The sequence below is a fragment of the Erythrolamprus reginae genome, chromosome 10 (genome assembly GCF_031021105.1).
Source record: "Erythrolamprus reginae isolate rEryReg1 chromosome 10, rEryReg1.hap1, whole genome shotgun sequence".
NCBI classification, from domain to species: domain Eukaryota; kingdom Metazoa; phylum Chordata; class Lepidosauria; order Squamata; family Dipsadidae; genus Erythrolamprus; species Erythrolamprus reginae.
In genome coordinates, this window is record NC_091959.1 from 44,635,323 (window position 1) to 44,658,797 (window position 23,475).

A 23,475-nucleotide genomic window follows, 5' to 3' on the forward strand; every position below is an offset into this window, starting at 1 on the left:
TGTTTTGCGCATCCCGGCTTGCAAATCGGGTCTTGCCAAAAAAAAGAGAGAGAGAGACGCGTGGGAACCAGAGCGCCGCGCGGCCGCGTGGAAACTAGAGCACCGTGCGCCCGCGTGGGGCTGAGTGGAGGTTCCCAGCCTTTGCGTGGTAGCAGCCGGCCGTCGTTGGTCTCTTTAAGCCCGCAGCCGGGGCGGTGACAGAAGGCGGAGTTGTGGCTCGCCTTGGCTCCCTTGCTTGTAGAAAGAGAGAGAACTAGGGCGCAGCGTGCGCACGGCTAAAAGTCCCCGGGTTACGCGAGGTTTTTCTTTCCAGGCGCCGCTGCGGAGAAGTCCCCAGGGGAGTCGCGCAGGTGCCTCTTGGGCCGGCAGGTATGTAAGAGAAGGCGGAGGGGATCTCTCTCTCTCCTCCCCCCCTCCCTGGATTGGGATCCAGATCGTGGGGAGGAAAAGAAGAGTTCTCCAAATGGAGGGAAGGTTGTTTACAGGCTGGTGGCTTTGGGTTCTTCCTAAGTAGGAATTCGCCTGTTGGAGGCTCCTTTTACGCGGAAGAGCTGAGTTCAAACCCCCACGGTGCATCCCCAGGGCTGCAAGCTTGCTGGATTGGCTTGGATGGAAAGTTGCAGTCTCGGCTTCTTGGCCTACTTTAAAGGGGGGGAGGTTGTGAGGATGAAAGGAGAAGGAGACAGGCTAGAGAGATGCTGGAGGACCAGGAACCAAAGTTCTCAGGCAGGATTCGTGGCACCTTGGTGTCACTTGGGCAGGTGAAGCATCTCTCGGGCCTGAGAATTCAGACAGTCCTTGGCTTACAGCGGTTTGTTTAGTGACCGTTCGAAGTTATAACATACGCTGGGAAAAAGAGGCTTTTAGGGTCATTGCAGCATCCCCATGGTCATGTAATCAAAATTCGGACAGTTTTATGATGTCGGAGAGGGGCGGCATACAAATCTAATAAACTATAACTATTTATGACAGTTGCAACGTTCTGGGGTTTTAGTGGGGATAGATAGATAGATAGATAGATAGATAGATAGATAGATAGATAGATAGATAGATAGATAGATAGATAGATAGATAGATACTGGTAGATAGATACTGATTAGATAGATAGATAGATAGATAGATAGATAGATAGATAGATAGATAGATAGACAGACAGACAGACAGACAGACAGACAGACAGACAGACAGACAGACAGACAGACAGACAGACAGACAGACAGACAGACAGATACTGGTAGATAGATACTGATTAGATAGATAAATGGATGGATGAAGGAATGGATGGATGGATGATAGATACTGATAGATAGATACTGGTAGGTAGGTAGATACATAGATAGATAGATAGATAGATAGATAGATAGATAGATAGATAGATAGATAGATACGGTAGGTAGGTAGGCAGGCAGGCAGGCAGGCAGGTAGGTAGGTAGATAGATACGATATATAGATAGAGATAGATAGAGATAGAGATATATTTGTTTATCTCCCCGTTCTTATTTTGTAAATAACATGAAGTGGCGAACATATTTGATGCGAATAGCATAGAATAGAATTAGAATTTATTAGAATTAGAATAGAATAGAATAGAATAGGAAAGGGAAAAAGGAAGGCTAGACTAGACTAGACTAGAATAGAATAGAATAGAATAGAATAGAATAGAATACTTTACTGGCCAAGGGTGATTGGACACCCAAGGAATTTGTCATTGGTGCATATGCTCTCAGTGTACATAAAAGGTAATTCTGTCAAGAATCCACCTCACAGGGTTGTTATTACAGGGCAAATAATAGAAGGAGAAAGGACTGTCAGATACTTTTGCCACCTTGAGTTACTTGTAAAAATAATGAAGGCAGGTAATAAATAAACAAACTCCATTGTATGTTAGTCAGGCAACTGAGCTTGGCATATATTTTGTGGATATATAAGTAGCCCAAATCAGCTCTTGCATATTTCTCTCTTTAGCTGCCTTTAAACTTTGCTTCTTAATAGAAATTACAGCCCCTGAATCGAATTGTAACCACCACCACCCCGGACTCTTTGCATTTCACTTCTGCGCTCTGCAGACGTATTATGCAGTTTGTCACTGTCATAATCTCTATCCCTCGTGCCCACAAAGGGATATTATTTAGGAATCAGGCTTAGAAAATTCCCCCTGGTAGCTGCCAGCAATGGGATTGAATTGGGGTGGAGTGTAGATCAAAGCCCAGCTGGATTCAATAGTTGGATTTCTGGAGTCGTCAGTAACCAGGCAAGAAATTCTGGATTCTGGGATGTGTATAGGTTCACCATCATCTCTACTATCCCTGTCCTATTGTCCAAATTTACTTTGCTTTTTCTGGGTAATTTTTTTAAAAAAATTTCCCCATACAAACTTTTCCCCATACAAACTTTTTCAATACATTGTAAAGTAGTTTCATATAATAAAAACAGTATTGAGTTAGTAAGTCGATTATAATTAATCTCCCCCCCAAAATTATTACCTCCCAATTAATTACTCCCGGTATCAATCCAGCCCCCGCTAACCTTGACCTCTAAATTTGTCATCTAGATATCTAATTTTCTTCTAATTGAATTCATCCTTGATTCCCTTTAAAGCTTATTAAATTAGTATCCTTATTCTTTAATAATTCAGGTATGCCATAGTGTCTACGCCTTCTTCTTATGTATTCTCTAAAACCCTTACAAAAAAAAAAGACTTTTTCAACTAAGAAAAAGAAAAGCAAAAAAATCAAGAAAAAAACAAATTATTATTCTAACAGCATTACAACAATATAGAAATTAACCAATCCATTATTTTAAATCTTCAATTAGTATTTATCATAAAATTGTAATCGTATTTCATTCCAAGTAGTAATCAATTATTGTTCAAATATTTATCACTTCATTATCATTATCTTTCCCAATCTTTCATGATTTCAATAACCTACTTTGCTTTTGTTATGTTTATATCATACCTCCTATATTGTGCATGTTTTGACAAATAAAAATAAATAGGATTTCCTGGGATTAAGAGCTTTTGAAAGCTGCAGACTTCAAGAATTGTGTAAACGGAAAGGGAAGAGGTAGATTTATGAATGAACCTCACGGGCAACTGATAAAGATACCTTGGTTGGCTCTTCCTGTTTAAAAACAGGAATTAACCTGGAAATAGATGGGTTGATTAACCGTATCCTGAAAGCCAAAGAAACATTCTCAATTCTTCCGAGGTTGTTAATTCAGAACGTGTCGAGCTGGTTTAGCAAGCAGCTCAGAAGAATTATTCACCTCGTTTTTTAAAAAAAAAATTATTGGGAGCTTCCAAAGTAGGTGAGAGTGAAGGAATCCCTCCAGGTAATGTACTATTTTTATATCAGCAAAACAAGGGCTGTGTTAAATAGTCACTGTAAACTTGTGGTGTTTTTTTTTACAACTTTGTGCAGTTTTTCTAACTAACAACAGACAGAAAACTGTAAATAGGCTTTGCAGGATGTAGAAAAACTTTTGCAGGTTTCAACAAGGCTCCTAATGTAGCAGATTAAAAGGGTTAAAATTTTCTCTGTCAATCATGTTTGAATTTAGGGCGTGGGGTTCATCCACATTTTTTGGCCCAGAGAGTCTGTTTTCTGAAAACAAATTTCTTTCTTTTTTTTAAAAAAAATTTTATTTTACAAATGTGACATACAAGACAAAGGAAAAAAAATACATAAAAACATATATATATATACAACATTTGAGAAATGAAAGTTTCCCCACTTTTTTGGGGGGGGGATATTTGATCAGAGAATTACACTTCTTTTACATAATATTAATTTTTGAATTCTTTTATTTGATGTGTTGCTTTGCATAAATTTTTATTTATTTATTTCTTTTAGCCAATCATAAAATTTTGCCCATGTTTTATAGTAATCTGATTCTTCTTTTCCCTCTAATCTTTTGGATAGCCTGTCCATCTCCGCACAGTCTAGTATTTTTTAAATTATTATGTTTCCTTCCGGTACATGTATTTTATCTGTTTTCCACTGTTGGGCATATACTGTTCTGGCAGCAGTTAGTATATGTATTACTAGGTATCTTACTTCTTTTTCTATTTTTTAATTAAAAATACCCAATAAATATAATTCTGGGTTTTTTTCGATTTCTTCATTTGCTATTTCTTTTAACCAATTTGTTATTTTATTCCAAAACTTTTTTGCCTGTGTGCATGTCCACCATTGGTGGTAGAACGTGCCTCTTTCTTTTTTACACTTCCAACATATTGGAGAGGTTTTTGGGAACATTTTTGCAAGTCTCTCTGGCAATAGGTGCCACCTGTAGAACATTTTTAATTGGTTCTGAAAACAAATTTCATGTGGCCAGCATGGCTATATGCCACAGAATACCATTACCTTCTCAACTGAAGCACTACTATTGCTACTAGTTTTTTCTCATCATTCCTATCACCCATCTCCTCCCACTTATGACTGTAACTTGTTGCTTGTATCCTTAAGATTTTTATTAATATTGATTGTTTCCTTATTTGACCCCTGTGACAATCATTAAGTGTTGAACTTCATGATTCTTGGAAAATATATTTTTTTCTTTCACTGAGAGCATCTGCACCAAAGGCAAATTCCTTGTGTGTCCAATCACACTTGGCCAATAAAGAATTCTATCTGTCTATCTTCTTCTGAAGTGGTACCTATTGATCTACTTACAGTTGCATGCAGAGGAGTCTGAATTATACCTACTGAATACGGGAAGGAAACATTTCACTCTCACCCACTCGCCTGTTACTTTATAAGATTTTTATCCATTTTGTTCTAGGGGTACAGGAACACCGGGGAGGCTGTGAGTGGCTCCATCAGATCCCAGAGAAATCAAAGATCTCTGTCCAAAGGGATCAGGAACAGCTAAGATCCTGTGAAAAACCTTCAAATTACTAGGCCTATGGTCAAGGATCTGTAAGTGAGGAAGACAAAGGCCATTCATAGGGGTAAGTAGGAGCTTTTTGAAGCAAATTGTACACCTCTGTTATGACGTATATTGGTAGTCCTTGACTTACAACAATCCGTTTAGTAACAGTGTGAATGCTGGCCACAAACAGCACTGAAAAAAAACTGACATGTATGTTTTCACACAACCAAAAAAAACAAGTGATCGGATAGACCAAGAATCTCCAAGTTCTATGAGCTCTCTACATGGGGCTCCCTTTGAAAAGTGTTCGGAAACTTCAGATCGTGCAGAATGCGGCCGCGAGAGCTATCATGGGGCTTCCTAGATTCACCCACGTTTCTACAACACTCCATGGTCTGCACTGGCTGCCGATCGGTTTCCGGTCACAATTCAAAGTGTTGGTAATGACCTTTAAAGCCTTTCATGGCATTGGACCGGAATACCTCCGGAACCGCCTTCTACCGCACGAATCCCAGCGACCGATAAGGTCCCACAGAGTTGGCCTTCTCCGGGTCCCGTCGACTAAACAATGTTGTTTGGCGGCAGAGCCTTCTCTGTGGCTGCCCCGGCCCTCTGGAACCAACTCCCCCCGGAGATTAGAATTGCCCCCACCCTCCCTGTCTTTCGTAAACTACTCAAGACTCATTTATACCGCCAGGCATGGGGGAGTTGAGATAGCTCTTCCCCCTAGGCCATTACAAGTTATGCATGGTATGTTTGTGTGTATGTTTGGTTTTATAATAGGGATTTTTAGTTGTTTTCTATTATTGGATTGTACATGTTGTGTTTATTATTGTTGTTAGCCGCCCCGAGTCTGCGGAGAGGGGCGGCATACAAATCCAATAAATTATTATTATTATTATTATTATTATTATTATTATTATTATTATTATTATTATTGAACTTTTTGAAGCAAATTGTACACCTCTGTTACGATGTATATCAGTAGTCCTTGACTTACAACAATCCGTTTAGTAACAGTGTGAATGCTGGCCACAAACAGCACTGAAAAAAACCTGACATGTATGTTTTCACACCACCAAAAAAAGCAAGTGACCGGATTGACCAAGAATCTCCAAGTTCTATGTATTTATTATTATTTTTATAAAACCTTATATGTTTTAAACATGAAACTCAGTCAACTGGACATTTAAAAATGTGTCACAAATATCATTGACTGACGCTGATGGTTGATACGGCTTGCTGCCAGTGTTTTAGGGATCAACCAAGAACCTTCTTAAAATATACGATGTTCCAGGTAGCCCAGTTTTTTTGCAGTTCTGCTGGTGTTATTCAAGCAAGCTGCAATTTATTGATGTATAAATAACAACAATAACAACAGTGCTGGCAGAAACGTATATCAACCATCATTTGTGGTGCATTGAGTTTCATGTTTACTGAATAAAGTATATAATAACAATAACAATTATTATTATTATTATTAACTTTATTCATTAAACATGAAACTCAGTCAACTGAATTATTATTGTTGTTGTTGTTATTGTTATTAATCTTTAAAAACCCAGTAATACACAGCAAACAAGATTTATATGCTGGATTTCATATCACAATATCACAAGACACTTCCCAAACGTCTAGGATATAATAATAATAATAATAATTGTTATTGTTATTATTATTTATTATTATTATTATTATTTATTAAATTTGTATGCCGCCCCTCTCCGTAGACTCGGGGCGGCTCATAGGTTATTATTATTATCATCACTGTTATTATTATTATCCCTTTTTTTCAATAAACATGAAAATTAGTCAGATGAATATTTAAAAATGTATCACAAATATCATAGACTACGCTGATGGTTGATAGGGGTGGCTGCCAGCATCCTAGGGATCAACCAAGTATCTTCTTAAAGTATATGAAGTTCTGAGTAGCCCAGTTGTTGTTGTTGTTATTGTTATTATTTAATTGATTGCATTTTCATGTATATTTTTTAATGGGTTTCCCTTTACATTTCCACCAGCCTAAACTTCCCTTGGCTTCCACAATTAATCAGTGGAACAGCCTGTCTCCAGAAGTTGTAAATGCTCCAACACTGGAAGCTATTAACAAGATGTTTGTTTGTTTGTTTGTTTGTTTGTTTGGTTGGTTGGTTGGTTGGTTGGTTGGTTGGTTGGTTGGTTGGTTGGTTAGTTAGTTAATTAGTTAGTTAGTTAGTTAGTTAGTTAGTTAGTTAGTTAGTTAGTCCAATACACAATGAGGGTTTTAGTGGGTATATATCTATATACACATAGTAAAATACATGATGAAGGTTATAGAGGAGATACTCATAGTAAAATATATCTAAGAAATAATAGAAAAGAAGGTATAGTAATATAACATATCAATGAAAGAATGGAAGAAGAGATACAGGAATAAAAGAAAGGTATAGGAGATATAGGAGAGCAATAGGACAGGGGACGGAAGGCACTCTAGTGCACTTGTACTCGCCCATTACTGACCTCTCAGGAATCTGGATGGGTCAACCGTAGATAATCTATGGGTAAAGTGTTGGGGGTTTGGGGATGACACTATGGAGTCCGGTAATGAGTCCCACGCTTCGACAACTCGGTTATTGAAGTCATATTTTTTACAGTCAAGTTTGGAGCGGTTAATATTAAGTTTAAATCTGTTGTGTGCTCTTGTGTTGTTGTGGTTGAAGCTGAAGTAGTCGCCGACAGGCAGGACGTTGCAGCATATGATCTTGTGGGCAATACTTAGATCTTGTTTAAGGCGCCTTAGTTCTAAACTTTCTAGGCCCAGGATTGAAAGTCTAGGCTCGTAGGGTTAGGGTTTGTCTGAAATGGTAGAGGGTTTCCTGCCTGAGCGGGGGGGTTGGACTAGAAGACCTCCAAGGTCCCTTCCTTCCAACTCTGTCATTCTATTCTAATTGATTCTCCCTTTTCTCCCTCCAGAGGGGATGCTGTCGTAACTTCTTCTCCAACTTTTCTGCTGAGCTCACTTCTCCATTTCCGTCAACGGCTGGATTTTGCGAAACTTCCTGGTGGTTGGACTTCTTCCCACACCGCCTCCTCTTTTGATGTGGCCGCTCCCGATGCCGTGACGTGGAATCCTTGGCCCAAGACGGCAGTCTCAAGGCATGACAAAGCAATTTTTTTTGCTAGGCAACATGCCAATTCTCTTGGTTCTTAGCGTGGGCTTCCTGCTGGTCGGGGAGACGGACGCGGTAGGACCTTCCATTGGACGATGGGACCCCAAGTTCCCAACATCTTTCTTGACGGATGGCCATGGGCAAACATCTGGGGTCCAGAGCTCCAGCTTCAACGTGGACGTAAGTGTTCTGTCGAGCTCTATATGTTCTTCTTTCCTTTTTTCTTTCCTTTTTTCCTTCCTTCCCTCTCTCATTTTGTTTTCTTCCTTTCCCTTCTTCCCTCCCTTTCTTTCCTTTTTCTTCTTCTCTCTCTTTCTTTCATCAAACATGTATGTTCTGTCGAGCTCTCGGGTAGAATCCTCCCAAAAATTCACAGGTACAAATTTCAGGCACACACAAGTTTGAAAATTCAAAACAATGTTCTTTATAATGAAAATCCACTTAAACCAAGCCCTCTTTTGGTATAGCAAAGAGCACTCATCTCCAACCAAACTGGTAATTTGTACAAGTCCCTTATCAGTTCTGTGATACTTAGCTTGCAGCTGGGAGGCAATTCACAGTCCTTCTTCTTTCACAAAGTGAAACACACTTTGCCCTGGTTTCGTTTCACAACGGGGAAAAATCAGCACACAAAAAGTCAGTAAAGCAGTCACGAAACACAAGGATCAGATAATCCTCCACAATGGCCAAACCCACAGGCTGCTATTTATAGCAGCCTCACTAATGACCACAGCCCCACCCAACCACAGGTGGCCTCATTTTCTTTGATAATACTCTCTCAGTTGTTGCTGCCTATGCATCGCTCTCCGCATGCATGGCTGTATCATTAACTCTTGTTCCGAATCCAAGGAGGAGCTAGAGAATTGATCTCCTTCTGAGCTGTCTGCCACACTCTCCTCCTCCCTGTCACTCATGTCTTCTTGGTCAGAGGAGCCTTCACCAGCAGATTCCACCGGGGGGGCAAAACAGGCCTGCAGCATGTGGATGTCTCCCCCACATCCACAGTCCTTGGGGCAGGAGCTGGGCCAGAGCTAACCACAACAGTAAGTAGCCCCCAAGAGTTAGAAAAATGCTTCCCTTTTTTATTTTTATTGAGGTTAAAGCCAACCCTCAGGAAATGTAGATAGTCCTCAACTTATAACAGTTTGCTTAGTGACCACTGGAAGTCACAGCGGCACCCAAAAAAAGGGACTCCCGGTTTGCTCGTGCAAAAAACCTTTTTCTTGACTGTACCTGGCTTGGTTCAGAATAATCAGGAAGGGATTTCTTTGCCCTACAACGTCAATAGAGCTTAGAAGCTTCAGATGGTGTAGAACAGGGCTAGGCAAAGATGGCTCTTCTATGACTTGTGGACTTCAACTCCCAGAATTCCTGAGCCAGTCATGCTAGCTTAGGAATTCTGGGAGTTGAAGTCCACATGTCATAGAAGAGCCAACTTTACCTATATCCCTAGTGTAGAATGTAGCCACCCACTTCATAATAGGTGGCGTGACCTGGAAGAAATCCAACCAGGGTTCCAGTCTCTTTCCTGATTTCTTCTGGGAACTTCTGGGAATCATTGATGTGGAAGGCTCCACATGCAGGAGAGGACAAGATGTCGACTGGGTTTACCAGCTGACCATTCTCGATGGTCCTCCTTGACCCTTCCTTTCATCTTTTCGTCACAGGATTGAGACATGATTGGTACAGTGGGCTAGAGGGGGAAGCTCTCGCCTCACAATCAGGAGGCTGTGAGTTCGATGCTAGGAAGAGGCAAATATTTCTCTCTCTGGGCACGATGAGAATATATCTGCTGAACAAAACTCCGTATTGGCAACAGGCAACGGCGCCCGGCCAGTAAAACACTCTGCTCCATTCAGTTACCAATGGCATTTAGACTTAGACACAGCTTCATAGTGCTTTGCAGCCCTCTCTAAGTGGTTTACAGAATCAGCTCTTGCCCTCAACCATCTGGGTCCTCATTGACCCACCTCGGAAGGATGGAAGGCTAAGTCAACCTTGAACCAGAGGCGAGATTTGAACTGCTGAACTACAGCTAGCAGTTAGGTGAAGTAGCCTGTAGCCACTATCAGTCATTGGGAGGTATATGGTAGGAGGCGGTCACGAAGATAGTCTGGCCCTAAGCCATGTAGGGCTTTATAGGTGATGACCAACACCTTGAACTTCATCCAGAGAACCTATTGTGAGCCAGTGCAGTTAGATTAGATTAGATTAGATTTATTGGATTTATATGCCGCCCCTCTCCGCAGACTCGGGGTGGATCACAACAATGGTAAAAAAACAATACATAGCAACAAATCTAATATTTAGCAATCTAAATTACAGTTTTAGGTTAAAAAATCCAAACGAAACCCCAATATATAAAAAACAAGCACACAATCGAATCATACACAGAAACTACATGGGCAAGGGGGAGATGTTTCAATTCCCCCATGCCTGACGGCAGAGGTGGGTTTTAAGGAGTTTCCGAAAGGCAAGGAGGGTGGGGGCAATCCTAATCTCTGGGGGGAGCTGGTTCCAGAGGGTCGGAGCCACCACGGAGAAGGCTCTTCCCCTGGGTCCCGCCAGAAGACATTGTTTAGTCAACGGGACCCGGAGAAGACCCACTCTGTGGGACCTAACCGGTCGCTGGGATTCGTGCGGCAGAAGGCGGTCCCGGAGATATGCTGGTCCGATGCCATGAAGGGCTTTATAGGTCATAACCAACACTTTGAATTGTGACCGGAAACTGATTGGCAACCAGTGCAGACTGTGGAATGTTGGAGTAACATGGGCATATTTGGGGAAGCCCATGATTGCTCTCGCAGCTGCATTCTGAGTTCATGGAGAGTTGGTGAGATGTGGGTTGTGCATCCACAACAGCTCGTACGGCTGCATTCTGGACTACTTGAAGTCTCCGAACGCTTTTCAGGGGTCGCCCTACGTAGAGCGCATTGCAGTAGTTGAGCCGTGAGATGATAAAGGCAAGAGGTGCTGTGTGAAGAGCTTCCTGGTCCAGGTAGGTTGGCAGTTAACCCTGCTTGCTCTCTCCCTTTCTGTCTCCGCTCTAGTGCAGAGAAGTGGGAAGACAGAATCGAACAGACCGTTGTTCCTTCATCCGGAATAACTCGAACTGCAACATGGACAGTGGCTTCCTGAACTACCTCAATGGAGTTTTCTGCGTCTTCCCAACGGCTCTGCAACCTTTGGCCATAACCCTCTATGTAAGAACCTCAGTGAGAAAGGAAACCTCATATTTTGCTTCTTGGGTGGTTTTGACCCACTGTCTTTCCTGGTTCTTAAAAGAAAAGAAAGAATAGAATAGGAACAGAATAGAATTGAATAGAATAGGAACATAATAGAATAGGAACAGAATAGAATAGAATAGAATTCTTTATTGGCCAAGGGTGATTGGACACACAAGGAATTTGTCTTGGGTGCAGATGCTCTCAGTGTACATTAAAAAAAAAGATACACTTGTCAAGAATCATGTGGTCCAACACTTAATGATTGTCATAGGGGTCAAATAAGCAATGAAGAAACAATCCATATTAATAAAAATCTTAGGATACAAGCAATAAGTTACAGTCATACAGTCCTAAGTGGGAGGAAAAGGATGATAGGAATGATGAGAAAAAACTAGTAGAAATAGAAGTGCAGACTTAGTAAAATGTTTGACAGTGTTGATGGAATTATTTGTTTAGTAGAGTGATGGCGTTCGGGAAAAAACTGTTCTTGTGTTTAGTTGTCTTGGTGCGCAGTGCTCTGTAGTGATGTTTTGAGGGTAGGAGTTGAAACAGTTTGTGTCCAGGATGCAAGGGGTCAATATTTTCACTGCCCTCTTTTTGACTCGTGCAATATACAGGTCCTCAATGGAAGGCAGGTTGGTAACAATTGTTTTTCCTGTAGTTCTGATTCTCCTCTGAAGTCTGTGTCGGTTTCGTTGGATTGCAGAACCGATCCAGACAGTGATAGAGGTGCAGATCACAGACTCAATGATTCCTCTGCAGAACTGGATCAGCAGCTCCTTGGGCAGTTTGAGCTTCCCGAGTTGGCGCAGAAAGAACATTCTTTGTTGTGCTTTTTTGATGATGGTTTAGGTCAGTGTTTTTCAACCAATGTGCCGTGGCACACTAGTGTGCCGCGAGACATGGTCAGGTGTGCCGCGAAGCTCAGAGAGAAAGAAAGCAAGAGAGAGAGAGAGAAAGACAGAAAGAAAGCAAGAGAGAAAGAAAGAGAGAGAGAAAGAGAGAGAAAGAAAGCAAGAGAGAGAGAGAGAGGGAAGGAGAGAGAGAGAAAGGCATAGAGGGACGTAGGGAGGGAGAGAGAAAGAGAGCAAAAAAGAGAGGAAGGAAGGAAGAGAAAGAAAGAGGGAGAGAGGGAGAGAGAAAGAAAGAGGAAGGAAGGGAGAAAAAGAGGGAGGGAGAAAGGAATAGAGCGAAAGGGAGGAAGAGAGAGAGAGAATTTTTTTGTCCAAACTTTTTTTAGCCCCCCCCCCCCCCGGTTCAATGTGCCCCAGGGTTTTGTAAATGTAAAAAATGTGCCGCGGCTCAAAAAAGGTTGAAAATCACTGGTTTAGGTGATCATTTTAGGTCTTGAGATGTGATAGAATCTAGAAATTTAAGGTCTCTACTGCTGATATTGTGTTGTCTAGTATTGTGAGAGGTGGAAGGATGGAAGGGTTTCTCCTAAAGTCTACCACCATTTCTACGGTTTTGAGTGTGTTCAGTTCAGGTTGCATTGCCCCAGAATGTTTGGGCCCTTTTATCTGGCATGCAAACCCAATGGACCATGCCAGAAAGGTGTAAAGGAAAAGAGAACTTTATTTTAAGAAATATTTTTTTTACTCCATAAATACGGTTCCTGCTTGGGCAGGAAACCCTACAAACAAATGGTTTCAGACAAATAGTTATCCAACATCTTCGCATGAATCCCAGCAACCAGTTAGATCCCACAGAGTCGGCCTTCTCCTGGTCCCGTCAACTTGACAATGTCATTTGGCGGGACCTAGGGGAAGAGCCTTCTCTGTGGGGGGCCCGGCCCTCTGGAATCAGCTTCTCCCGGAGATTCGTACTGCCCCACCCTCCTCGCCTTTCGTAAGAGTCTAAAGACTCACCTATGCCACCAAGCTTGGGGTTATTAGATTCTCCCTCCCCCCCAGCTGTTGAATGTATGGTGTGTTTGTTGATTGAATGGTTATGTGTTGTGGTTGGCTCTGGCCCATCTCCTGCCCCAGGGAATGTGGAGGTGGATGCAGGGGAAACTTCAACATGTCACAGGCCTGTGTTATTGCCGACAGAGTCAGTTCAGAGTTTAGTTTCCTCAGACGAAGAAGAAGGTGGGAGTGACTCGGCAGAGGGGGGCTTGGCACACAGCCCAGGCAGTCAATCTCCCTTATCTTCCATTGATTCGGATGAAGACGTTTTGGATCCAGGCAAGTGCAGAATTATGCGTAGAAGAGACCACATAAGGACATATTACAGGAGATAAGAGCGGCCACCTGTGTTTGGGTGAGGCTCCAGTAATTAGGGCTGCTGCTATAAATAGCAGCATGTGGGTTTGGCCGTTGTGGAAGAATATCTGATCGCAGTTCGTCAGGAATCCTGGGTTGCTGGTTTCTGGACTTTGTTGATTTTTCACGCCTTTGAAAACAAAGCAGAGCAATGTGTGTGTGTGTGTGTCTCACTTCGTTGGAAGAAGAAGGGGTGTGAAGTTTCTTCACAGCTGCTAGCTAAGTACTTAATGACTGCTTAAGGGAAATTGTACAGACTACCCGGTTGTTTTGGGACGAGTGCTCTTTGCAATACAAAAAGAGTGCTTAGTTGATTTTGACTTTTGAGATAAAGAACATTGTTTTGAATTTTCAAACGTGTGTGTGTGTGTGTGTGTGTGTCTGAAATTTGTACTCTTAAATTTTTGGGAGGCTCCTACCAGAGAGCCCGGCAGAACAGTTATGTATGTATTGGTTCTTTAGTTTTTTAGTTGTAACTGAATTTTAATTATTTGGATTTTGGTGTATATTGTTCAATAAATCCAAATCTTCCAGTGTTGGAGCGTTCACAACTTCTGGAGGCAAGCTGTTCTACTGATTAATTGTTCTAACTTTCAGGAAATTTCTCCTTTGTTCTAAGTTGCTTCTCTCCTTGTTTAGTTTCCACCCATTGCTTCTGCCCTCAGGTGCTTTGGGAGAATAGCTTGACTCCCTCTTCTTTGTGGCAACCCCTGAGATATTGGAAGATTGCTACCTTTTTTTATTTATTTATTTTTTTATTTATTCTTTGTCCAATATACAATACATATGGAAGAGAATAGACATTAAGTAATATATATAAAGATAGAAAGTAAAAAAGAAGAGAAGTAGATGGGAGGGAGAGAATATATATGATATAAGAGATAAGGAGAGAATATATATGATAGATAGATAGATAGATAGATAGATAGATAGATAGATAGATAGATAGATAGATAGATAAGGAGAGAATATGTATGATATATAAGATAAGGGAAGACAATTGGACAGGGGACGAAAGGCACACCAGTGCACTTATGTACGCCCCTTACTGGCCTCTTAGGAACCTGGAGAGGTCAATCGTGGAGAGTCTAAGGGAGAAATGTTGGGGATTGGGAGTTGACACTATTGAGTCCGGTAATGAGTTCCACGCTTCAACAACTCGATTGTTAAAGTCATATTTTTTTACAGTCAAGTTTGGAGTGGTTAATATTAAGTTTGAATCTGTTGAGTGCTCTTGTGTTGTTGCGGTTGAAGCTGAAGTAGTCTTATTTATTTATTTATTGGATATGTATGCCGCCCCTCTCTGCGGACTCGGGGCGGCTAACAACAGTGACAAAAACAGAATGTAAAAATCCAATACTAAAAACAGCTAAAAACCCTTGTTATAAAACCAACCATACATACAAACATACCATGCATAAATTGTAGAAGCCTAGGGGGAAAGATTATCTTAGTTCCCCCATGCCTGACGGCAGAGGTGGGTTTTGAGAAGCTTACGAAAGGCAAGGAGGGTGGGGGCTATTCTAATCTCTGGGGGGGAGTTGGTTCCAGAGGGCCGGGGCCTCCACAGAGAAGGCTCTTCCCCTGTCTATCTTGTCTCCCCTGCTCCTTCGTTGACTTTGTCTTGGGTTTCTTGCAGGTCCTTTGGCTTCTCTACCTCTTCGTTTTCCTTGGCGTCACGGCTGAGAAATTGTGAGTAGCAAACCCAGAATCCAAATCCCAAAATAAACTCCCTTCAGATAGAACCTTCTGATGGAGAAGCTGTTTGCGTGCAGAAATATACAGATTGGGGTCAGTCTTCCACGGAGAAGTTATCTGCAGGAGACAAGGCAGAGAGGGAAAGCAATAAGAAATGTTTGATCGTTCTCTTTCTTTCTCCTTCTAGCTTCTGCCCTAATTTATCGGCCATCTCCACCAAGCTGCGCCTGGCTCATAATGTGGCAGTATCCTTTTGGGAGGGCTCCTCCCTCACGTCCTTCGGGAACGCGGGACAGAGTGGGTGGTCCCAGAAGGACAACCTATAACATGGAGAAAGGAGACCAGGGAGGGGGAAAAAGTGGAGAAGGGAATGCAATGCAATTGAATGCAGTGGGCTAGAATAGAATAGAATAGAATAGAATAAGAATAGAGTAGAATAGAATAGAATAAGAGTAGAGTAGAATAGAATAGAATATAGAATAGAATATAGAATAGAATAGAATAGAATAGAATATAGAATAGAATAGAATAAGAATAGAGTAGAGTAGAGTAGAGTAGAGTAGAATAGAATATAGAACAGAATGGAATAGAATGGAATGGAATGGAATAAGAGTAGAGTAGAGTAGAGTAGAATAGAATATAGAATAGAATAGAATATTTATTTATCTATCTATTATTTATTTATTTATTTATTTATTTATTTATTTATTTATTTATTTATTTATTTATTTATTTATTTATTTATTTATTTATTTATTTATTTATTTATTTATTGGATTTGTATGCCACCCCTCTTTGAGGACTATAGGGATAGAATAGGGAATAGAATAGAATATAGAATGGAATAGACAATGGAATGGACAATGAAATGGAGTGGAATAGAATAGACAATGGAATGGAATAAAGTAGAGTAGAGTACAGTAGAATAGAATAGAATTAAAGTAGAATGGAATAGGAATAGGATATACAGTATATAGTTCATACATACATACACACACACACATATATATGTATGTATGTATATGTATAGGTATAGGTATATGTAAATGTATAGGTATGGGTATAGGTATGGGTATAGGTATTTGTCAAACAATTATGGTAATTTGTGTAAAGAAAACGTTAGAAAAGTAATGATAAAAAGTAATGATAGAAGACAATAGAACAGGGACAGTAGGCACAATGGTGCATTTATGTCCGCCCCTTACAGACCTCTTAGAAAGGGGGAGAGGTCAATCGTAGATAGTCTAAGGTTAAAGCCTTCGGGGGTTGGGAGTATAAACCACAGAGTCCGGTAGAGCATTCCAGGTGTTGGTCACTCTGTTGCTGAAGTCGTATTCTTTTGCAGTCTAGTTTGGAGCGGTTGGCACTTACTTTAAATCTGTTACGTGCTCGCGTGTTGTTGCGGTTGAAGGGATGGAACGAAGCCCACTCCTGAACAGAGCAGCCGCGATGGTGGGTCTTCTTTCCTTAGCCTTTCCTCCATGGTGTCACCTTTCTGGCTTTCGGAAATGGAGCTCCTGACATCTTCAGTGCGGTCGTAGCCTTCTCTGATCCCCGGACGGCTGGACTAGCCATCGGAGCACTGTTTGGTAAGAATGGCAAAAGGGAAACGGCCTGGGTTGGTGTCCTGTCTCTGTGTTTGAACTCTATATCATACACAAACAATTATAGATTATTAGAATATTTCAAGCTATTTAGCTCTCATCAGCTAGTCATAGTTTTACCGCGATTCGAACCTGGGCTGTTTGCTTTCTTAGGCAGTGCTGTATGGGAGGTAGTATGCTCCTATAATTGGGTATACCAGGTGATTCAACAGAAAAACATTATACAACAACAACACACACACACAAACATATTTTTGCTGATAATGAAAAGGAAGGAAGACCTAGTATAGATCTATTTCAAGCTATTTAGCTCTCATCAGCTAGCCATGCCTTTACCGGGATTTGAACCTGGGCAGCCTGGTTATAAGGCAGTAGCTTTAAACCTCTAAGCTGATATATACACCCACACATACAGAATATATATATATATTTCAAATTTACAAAGAACATATAAAGGAATAAAGGGAGGAGGATAGATCTATTTCAAGCTATTTAGCTCTCATCATCTAGCCATGCCCTTACCGGGATTTGAACCTGGGCAGCTTGCCTATAAGGCAGTAGCTTTAACCTCTAAGCCGATATATACACCCACACATACAGAATATATATATACTGTATATTTCAAATTTACAAAGAACATATAAAGGAATAAAGGGAGGGGGATAGATCTATTTCAAGCTATTTAGCTCTCATCAGCTAGCCATGCCTTTACTGAGATTTGAACCTGGGCAGTCTGCCTATAAGGAAGTAGCTTTAACCTCTAAGCCAATATATACACCTACACATACAGAATATATATATATATATATTTCAAATTTATAAAGAACATATAAAGAAATAAAGGGAGTAGGATAGATCTATTTCAAGCTATTTAGCTCTCATCAGCTAGCCATGCCTTTACTGAGATTTGAACCTGGGCAGCCTACCTATAAGGCAGTAGCTTTATAGTTATAGTTATAGTTTATTAGATTTGTGGGCCGCCCCTCTCCGAAGACTTTTTAACCTCTAACACTAATAGGGTAGATCTATTTCAAGCTATTTAGCTCTCATCAGCTAGCCATGCCCTTACTGAGATTTGAACCTGGGCAGCCTGCCTATAAGGCAGTAGCTTTAATCTCTAAGCCGATATATACACCCACACATACAGAATATATATATATATATATATATTTCAAATTTACAAAGAACATATAAAGAAATAAAGGGAGTGGGATAGATCTATTTCTAGCTAGTTAGCTCTCATCAGCTAGCCATGCCTTTACTGAGATTTGAACCTGGGCAGCCTACCTATAAGGCAGTAGCTTTATAGTTATAGTTATAGTTTATTAGATTTGTATTCCGCCCCTCTCCGAAGAATCTTTATCTTCTAACACTAATAGGGTAGATCTATTTCAAGCTATTTAGCTCTCATCAGCTAGCCATTCCCTTACCGGGATTTGAACCTGGGCAGCCTGCCTATAAGGCAGTAGCTTTAACCTCTAAGCCGATATATACACCCACACCCACACATAGAGAATATATATATATTTCAAATTTACAAAGAACATATAAAGAAATAAAGGGAGTAGTATAGATCTATTTCTAGCTATTTATCTCTCATCAGCTAGCTATGCCCTTACTGAGATTTGAACCCGGGCAGCCTGCCTATAAGGCAGTAGCTTTCGCCTCTAAGCCTCTATATAAACACAAACACACACAGAGTAACATATTTTTGTTGATAATGAAAATGAAGGAAGACTAATATAGATCTATTTCAAGCTATTTAGCTCTCATCAGCCAGCCATGCCCTTACCGGGAGTTGAACCTGGGCAGCCTGCCTATAAGGCAGTAGCTTTAACCTCTAAGCCTCTATACACACACACACACACACATTATATGTGTGAGAACATATAGATGGTTCTCCATTCCCATTAGACCCAGATTTCTCTTATCAAACCTTTGTCTCAACTGAAGGTCTTCCTTCTCTCTCCCAAGGCCATTCTCACATGCCCTCAAAATGTATTATTATTTATTATTATTATTATTATTATTATTATTATTATTATTATTATTTATTGGATTTGTATGCCGCCCCTCTCCAGAGACTCGGGGCGGCTAACAGCAATAATAAAACAGCATATAATAATAATAATCCAATACTAAAAACAGTTAAAAACCCATTATTATAGAAACCAAACATACATACCGACATACCATGCATAAAATTGTAAAGGCCTAGGGGGAAAGAGTATCTCAATTCCCCCATGCCTGGCGGCAGAGGTGGGTTTTAAGCAGCTTACGAAAGGCAAGGAGGGTGGGGGCAATTCTAATCTCTGGGGGGAGTTGGTTCCAGAGGGCCGGGGCCGCCACAGAGAAGGCTCTTCCCCTGGGTCCCGCCAAGCGACATTGTTTAGTTGACGGGACCCGGAGAAGACCCACTCTGTGGGACCTAACTGGTCGCTGGGATTCGTGCAGCAGAAGCCGGTCCCTGAGATAATCTGGTCTGGTGCCATGAAGGGCTTTATAGGTCATATTTTTTAATTATTATTATTATCATCATCATCATCATCATCATCATCATCATCATCATCATCAATAATAATAATAATAATAATAATAATAATAATAATAATAATAATAATTAGATTTGTATGCCACCCTTCTCTGAAGACTCGGGGCATGTGTGTGTGTATATATTAGCTACCTTCTCCTTTTATTATTTTATTTTTTACTAGGTGCTGGCATCTTCGTCACCACGATAGTTGCCGGGGGCATAGCCCTCATGAGGCCTTTCACCGCCGCCTCTCGCCCCTTCCTGCGGGACGCTATCTTCTACATGATCGCAGTCTTCCTGACATTTGTGGCTCTCTATTTTGAACAGGTCACCTTGGCAGAAGCTCTGAGTAGGTATTGAGAGGCACTGGGGTGGGTAGGCTTAAGTAGAGCAATGGGAAAAACCCTGCAAAGATTTAGGGCTTGGAAAACATTCTTCGCAAAGAGTAACAGTGAAAGAGCTTGCAAGCTGGGAACATCGTTAGCATATGTTCTTCATATCTTTTAGCCTCCAGTCCCCTAATCATCTTGGTTGCTCTTCTCTGCACTCTTTTTAGAGTCTCAACATCCTGTTTACATCATGGCGACCATAACTGAATGCTGTGTGGTCTTAGCAAGGCATCATATAGTAGAATTAACACTTCACGTGATCTTGATTTTATTCCTTTGTCAATGCAGCCTAAAACTGTGTTGGCTTTTTTGGCAGCTGCTGCACACAGCTGGCTCCTACTTAAATGGTAGTCCACTGGGACTCCAATAACCCTTTCACAGTTACTACTGTACCTGTGCATTTGGGGGTTTTTTGGCCTTACTTTCCCCCCCCCCCCCCCCGCTGAATTTTTTTACTAGAGCTGGTTTCTTTTCTCACTATGAAAATAGGCAAATTCCTTTTAATTTATTTGAAGGTGATTTAATGTACATGAAGTGGATTCATAAATTGTGCACAAATTGGAGACAAGGTCCGATGAGCAAAGGAGACCATATCTGTTGTGGTTGGCTCTGGCCCAGCTCCTGCCCCAAGGACTGTGGATGTGGGGGAGACATCCACATGCTGCAGGCCTGTTTTGCCCCTGGTGGAATCTGCTGATGAAGGCTCCTCTGACCAAGAAGACATGAGTGACAGGGAGGAGGAGAGTGTGGCAGACAGCTCAGAAGGAGATCAATTCTCTAGCTCCTCCTTGGATTCAGAACAAGAGTTAATGATACAGCCACGCATGCGGAGAGCGATGCATAGGCAACAACAACTGAGAGATTATTATCAAAGAAAATGAGGCCACCTGTGGTTGGGTGGGGCTGTGGTCATTAGTGAGGCTGCTATCAATAGCAGCCTGTGGGTTTGGCCATTGTGGAGGATTATCTGATCCTTGTGTTTCGTGACTGCTTTACTGACTTGGACCTTTTGTGTGCTGATTTTTCCCCGCTTTGAAACTAAACCAGAGCAAAGTGTGTTTCACTTTGTGAAAGAAGAAGGACTGTGAATTGCCTCACAGCTGCAAGCTAAGTATCACAGAACTGATAAGGGACTTGTACAAATTACCAGTTTGTTTGGAGAGGAGTGCTCTTTGCTATACCAAAAGAGGGCTTAGGTTAAGTGAATTTTCATTATAAAGAACATTGTTCTGAATTTTCAAACGTGTGTGTGTCTGAAATTTGTACCTATGAATTTTGGGGAGGAGTGTACCAGAGAGCCCGACAGAACAATATCAACTACTTTGATGTCTCTTGTTCACAGGTTTCCTGGGACTTTACATCTTCTATGTCTTGACCGTTGTGGTCTCAACTTGGCTTCACAAGAGGCAGCGCAGGGATAGAGTGACCCCATCCAGCCACCCAGAACCAGGTGAGGGGGTGGTGTATGTATCATATAGGCCAGAGATGGAGTATCGGTGGACTCCCAAGATGTTCAATACTACAGTTCCAAACCAATATGGCCAAAGGTCAGAAATGAAGTGGGTTGACTTCAGCGTTCTTATTAGGATCCTATCTTTTCTACCAGAAGTGTAGTATTCAATTCAATTCAATTTATTAGATTTGTATGCCACCCCTCTCCGAAGACTCGGGGCGGCTCACAACAACAATAAAAACAATATTATAATGGCACAAATCTAATATTAAAAATAACTAAAAATCCTATCATAATTAAAAACCAAACAGCACATACATGCCAAACATAAATTATAATGAGCCTGGGGGAAAGATGTCTCAAAACCCCCATGCCTGGTGGTATAGGTGGGTCTTAAGTAGCTTTCAGAAGACAAGGAGGGTGGGAGAAGTTCTAATCTCTGGGGGGAGTTGATTCCAGAGGGCCGGGGCCGCCACAGAGAAGGCTCTTCCCCTGGGGTCTGCCAGACAACATTGTTTAGTCGACGGGACCCGGAGAAGGCCAACTCTGTGGGACCTTATCGGCCACTGGGATTCGTGCGGTAGCAGGCGGTTCCGGAGGTACTCTGGTCCAATGCCATGTAGGGCTTTAAAGGTCATGACCAACACTTTGAATTGTGACCGGAAACTGATTGGCAGCCAATGCAGGCCACGGAGTGTTGTAGATACGTGGGCGAATCTGGGAAGCCCCACGATGGCTCTCGCGGCCGCGTTCTGCACGATCTGGAGTTTCCGAACACTTTTCAAAGGTAGCCCCATGTAGAGAGCGTTGCAGTAATCGAACCTCGTGTAGGTCTAAGGTCACATGGTTGGGCAAGCCCAGATGCGATCCAAAGCTACATATGGGTACTCAGTTCACATTATGCTGTTAGCATGAGTTAGCATGAGTTTTGAACCTTGGGCTTTGCAAACACGGAGCTCTGGGTAGGCCAGAAGGCCTGGGGAAATTGTAGCTTGTTGGGGGCAAGAGGCTGATTCTGCAAACCGCTTAGAGAGGGCTGGAAAAGCATTATAAAGCAGAATATAAGTCTAAATGCTATTGCTTCTCGCTATGATAAATGCATTTTCTCTTTGCCCCTCTCCAGAGCTTTCAACGGATTCTGAAGAAGGTGACAACGCAAATTTGAACGGGGGTAAGACATTCTCCGTTTCCTAAGCACGAAGATGGCTTAGAATTGATTTTAGTGATTTGTGTAGGCCTGGGGTCGGCAACCTTAAACTCTCAAAGAGCCACAAAGGTCCTAAATTGAAGCCCCCCCCCATTCAATTCCCAGAGACCACTAACTCTTAGTTCCCAGTGACTGGTAAGATCCCACAGAGCTGGTCTCCTCCAGGTCCCGTCAGCTAAACAGTGTCGGCTCGTAGACCCACGGGGAAGGGCCTTCTCTGTGGTTGCCCCGCCTCTCTGGAACCAACTAGCCCCTGAGATTCGGACTGCCCCCACTCTATTGATCTTCCAGAAAGCATTGAAGACCTGGCTTTTCCGGCAGTCTTAGGGCTGTTGATCTCGCAATTTTACGAGGTCCAAGCTTGAATGCTATGTAGGTATGTGATTTTTTAAACTATTTTTTTCCTTAATCTTTTATGATGTTTTAAAATGTATTTTATATCCTGTTGTAAGCCTCCCAGAGTCCTTGAGGGGTTGGGTGGCATAAAAATACAATAAATAAATAAATTTATTTATTCTGCATGCGCGGAAGCAAAAATATCACCGAAAATGGCCGAAATCTCGCTCGTTATGATAAGACCCTCGATCGCCGGCTGATCGAATCTCAGCAGGCTCAAGGTTGGCTCAGCCTTCCGTCCTTCCAAGGTCGGTAAAATGAGGACCCAGATTGTTGGGGGCAAGAGGCTGACAATCTGTAAACCGCTTAGGGAGGTCTGTAAAAGCACTAGAAAGCGGTATATAAATCTAAATGCTGTTGCCATTCTATTCTAAATTATTTTCTTTTCTTTCTTCATTTTTGTTCTAGTCTACAGTGCTATTGCTATTGTCCTTCCTTCCTTGCTTGCGTCCTTGCTTCCTTCCTTGCTTCCTTCCTTCCTTCCTTCCTTCTTCCCTACCTCCCTTCCTTCCTTCCTGACTCAAGGTGGACTCAGCCTTCCCTCCTTCAGAGGTGGGTCAAATGAGGACCCAGATTATTGGGGGCAATATGCTGACTCTGTAAACCACTTAGAGAGGGATGTAAAAGCATTGCGAAGTGGAAATATAAGTCTAAGTGCTATTGCTATTGTCTGTTCT

At 41.8% G+C, this 23,475-nt stretch overlaps 1 protein-coding gene across 1 annotated transcript in view; it reads left to right on the forward strand.

The window, feature by feature from the left end:
• Positions 1–237: 237 nt before the first annotated feature.
• SLC8B1 (solute carrier family 8 member B1) overlaps positions 238–23,475 on the forward strand; it is a 40,465-nt gene continuing 17,227 nt past the window's right edge. The window contains exons 1-10 of the mRNA XM_070763090.1: positions 238–369; positions 4,786–4,954; positions 7,831–8,207; positions 11,078–11,230; positions 15,158–15,210; positions 15,404–15,461; positions 16,700–16,805; positions 19,535–19,702; positions 21,085–21,192; positions 22,319–22,366. Coding sequence (XP_070619191.1) covers positions 8,016–8,207; positions 11,078–11,230; positions 15,158–15,210; positions 15,404–15,461; positions 16,700–16,805; positions 19,535–19,702; positions 21,085–21,192; positions 22,319–22,366 — 886 coding nt within the window. The 5' untranslated portion in view covers positions 238–369; positions 4,786–4,954; positions 7,831–8,015. The remainder of the gene's footprint in view (positions 370–4,785; positions 4,955–7,830; positions 8,208–11,077; positions 11,231–15,157; positions 15,211–15,403; positions 15,462–16,699; positions 16,806–19,534; positions 19,703–21,084; positions 21,193–22,318; positions 22,367–23,475) is intronic.